The sequence below is a fragment of the Miscanthus floridulus genome, chromosome 14 (genome assembly GCF_019320115.1).
Source record: "Miscanthus floridulus cultivar M001 chromosome 14, ASM1932011v1, whole genome shotgun sequence".
Lineage (NCBI taxonomy): Eukaryota > Viridiplantae > Streptophyta > Magnoliopsida > Poales > Poaceae > Miscanthus > Miscanthus floridulus.
This window is the reverse complement of record NC_089593.1, coordinates 12,045,526-12,049,072: the sequence shown is the minus strand read 5'-3', so window position 1 is coordinate 12,049,072 and position 3,547 is coordinate 12,045,526. Positions and strand designations below refer to the sequence as shown.

The 3,547-nt window shown below is 43.2% G+C and overlaps 1 protein-coding gene across 1 annotated transcript; it reads right to left on the bottom strand.

Annotated features, from left to right (window-relative positions):
- Positions 1-271: 271 nt before the first annotated feature.
- On the bottom strand, positions 272-2,454 carry LOC136506120 (uncharacterized). Its single transcript, XM_066501241.1, has 2 exons — positions 2,262-2,454; positions 272-997 (listed from the first exon to the last, which is right to left on the bottom strand). Exon 2 carries the CDS (start codon positions 980-982, stop codon positions 518-520), a length of 465 nt encoding a protein of 154 aa, XP_066357338.1. The 5' UTR covers positions 983-997; positions 2,262-2,454; the 3' UTR covers positions 272-517.
- Between the last annotated feature and the right edge of the window lie 1,093 nt (positions 2,455-3,547).

Below are 3,547 nucleotides of genomic sequence, written 5' to 3'. Positions count from 1 at the left end.
ATCATTAAAAAATATTATTAAAAAAAAATCATGCATATCGTATCGTATCATCAGATCACAACGTGCCACCAACCCACATTGGGTTACGTTACGTTCATCAAGCTACATACTACCCTGGTCAGGTGTACCACCATCAGTCACGGTTGCTATCGCTGCCTTTAATTCAGACAGTCCATATCTCAGCCCATTCAGTTCCACAATCCTGCTGAGCTCATCAATCAGGAATTTTTTTTGCAAAGTATAACATATCCATGTGGAAGTGGAAGACACCAACACTGCAATGTATATATTATTTAAAACACCATCGCAAAACCACATATATGAGTTAAGTTACAAAAGGAACAAATGAAGAGAAAATGGCTGAGCTGAAGGCTATATGCCAGGCATTGCACAATAGAGTTTCATACTCCTAAAAGAACATGACACTGGCAGGAAGCTCAATGAGACAGAAGAGTTGTAACCTCTCCAGCACCAACTAAAAACTAGGATGACTTCATGACTAAAAGGCTGGCCCTGCTCAAAGATCTTTAACAATCGCAATACCCATGGAGTTGGCTGTGCCAATGATGCACTTGCACAGCGCTTCAAGCGACATGTGCTTGCAGAAGGGGTCAGCCTGCTTCAACTTTGCAATCTCATACACATGGCGGATAGTGAGGGATGACACATTCCTGTGGCCTGCGAGACCGCTGGCAGTTTCTATTCCTGCAGCCTTCTTGAGGAACCATGATACTGGGGGTGACTTGACCACAAACTCGAAGGTGTTATCCTTGTAGGCAGTTACGGTGACGTGCATTGGAGTGTCTGCCTTGTATTTCTGGGTCCTGGCATTGAAATCCTTGCAGAAAGCCATCAAATTGAGCCGATAGGAACTAAGTGCTGGACTAATTGGTTGTCCAGGACGGGCTGCACCAGCTGGGACGATAAGACGGAGTGTTGCCAGTACAGGCTTCCTTACTACTGCATCTTTCAGAGTTGCCATCGTTCAACCGTATGTCTGCATTATAAAAAGAGCTTCCATCAAACAGTGCAACATTAGTCAATGAAGCAGTAGCTGAAAATGAGATCCGACTAAGTGCCTTTAAGGCCTGCCCTCCGTTAGATGCCCAGAGTAAACAGAAACAATTTTATCATCTGTAAAGAAGCAAGTTTCGCATGAAACATTGCTGAAGCTGCATGCTCTATATTTCAATTTACAATTAGATCCAACCGAGTTCAGCTTAGATGTCAAGAAATAGTAGCACTTGCATTTGATCTAAATCAGAGTTCAAAATAACAAGTTCAACTAGTCATTTTTTTAGGAACAGATAAAAGTCATCTACTGCAATGAAACTAAGACAGAAATACCGCATGGCAAGCGCAGAGAGAAATCACACATAGAAGCCTTCAAGACAGAAATGTTATTCTAACTTTCAAGGAAAGTATTTTTTCTTCTTCAGATATATAACAACTGTCTGATCAAATAGTAACCCAACTTGGCTTGTTGCCTTTACTGAATATATGTATATGACTGCGACTCTGCCAGTAACCAACAGGACACATCTAGTTAGAGACCTGTCTATGTCGAATTTGCATCAGGAGTTAGCCAGTGACAGCTTCTTCTATCAGCGGTAGCATGATCATATTATTTTTCCTACAAAGCTAGAGAAACGGGAAGAGGAGACATTTTGTAACAGATAAAAATGACGAACATGTCAATTCCTGGGTATGATCTCTGGTCATCGGTGCTATGTATGATACAATAACTCCGAACTAAATTATAGAAAGGCAAAGCTGTGTCCATTTGATGGAGAATCCAAACCACAGTAGCATGGAGCAGACCCAGTAAGGACATGGGTGCGCACATGTACATCCCCATAATTTTTGCAAAACAATACAAGTTAGTACGCATAATACATGCATATACACTTGGAACTAGATGATCAAGATTACTGGTCACAAAGGCAAAGCTGTTTCACGATATAACAAAACAATAGTAGCCATCACCATCTTGGTGATCAAGATTCAGTTTTCAGTGAAAAGATCTTGGTCCTAGTCACAACAAAACAAAATGGTTTGTTACAGGAATGTCTCTGCCGTATATTCCTGACTCTAGCCCTTCTCTTCCTTTGCCCTTATTTTCAACACCCTACTAGCAATGTTGACGCCTTGACGGGTTTCCAAGAAAAATCGAATATTGATCTAATATCGGTAAATATGGGAAGCCAATCGAAAATGATTCACAGGTGCTGCGATTGATCAGATACTCGGAGTATTCATACCTGTTCGGCTGCTCGTGTTCCGTTGTTCGCTGCTCAGCGCTCCGGCCTCCTCTCGGTGGGACGGTGCCTCGGTGCCGCAGCCGCCGGCCTCAGTGGGTGCGAGCGATGATGGGAGGTAGGAGGAGATCGGAAAAGTTGGGCCGACGGAGATGATGGGAGAGCAGGGGGTTATTGTTTTGGGCTCAATTCTGAATAACCTATTATTTTAGTTCTACATTTAATTTTTAATACACATGCAAAAATATAACTGAATACTCCTAAATAAAGGTGAGCCTGCTCTTATCTAGATCAGACCCCGTTACAAAAAGTCAGTTAGGATTTGAGTGCTCGGTTTCGCAAAGGGAAGACCGAGGAAAAAAATGGGGTGGGCGATGGGTCCATTGAACCACCAGCGTCCCTAGGCTGGATGGTCGACGCGTCGCTGAGGAAAAAAAATCAACGTGTATCGGTGAACCTATCGCCCACCCAATTTTTTCCACAAGGAAGGGGTGTGTGTATCCGGATTTTTTACGATCTAGTCTTTTTTCAATAGAAATTTACACATAGATTTGTGAAAGAAAGAATTACAAAAATAGATCTAGATTGGCGCCTTGGTTGTACATCTTGGCACCAAATAATTTCACATCAACGTTGTGGACGTGATGTTCGACGTGGCAAGGGGCTCGGCGCCATGGGCCATGGCGCCAAGCTTAGTGCCAATAGTTATGTGATAGAGAAGTTGATTGGTTGAAGGGGATTGATGCGATACTACTAGGGAGGTCATTAGAGATAGATGGTCGGGTTCATTGGGTACAACCAACTAGTGTGTAACATCATGTAGGGCAAAAGGCCTCTTTAGATGTAAGGGCTTGGGTGCAACTTCATCCTTGGAGATACGTGTATCTATGTAGAAGCTACACGGATAGTCCGCCGGGTGGTGCTAGACAACCTGACAAGACAAGCTCTAGGTGGTGTAAACTGGCTAAGTCTCAATTTGGTTTAAACAGACAGTTTGCGTGATTAGGCTTAATTTATTTCTTACGTACGAACAATCTGTAGGTGTAGACGGGCGATCCACCTGAATAGGACAGAAAGGGTTCCTTATTGGTATGTGCTCACAGACAGTCCGTCTGAATGAGACAAAAATGGGTTTCATTAATGGTATGTGCTCTTTGGATCTCTGGTGGGTCTTGACGAACAGTCTTTCTAGTCCAACGCCGTCAGAGAAAAACTTTTGCTTTGGCGTTTGTTCCTGATTTCGTGCTGTCGAACAGTCCAGGAGACTGCAGGATAGTCTACCGGTGCAC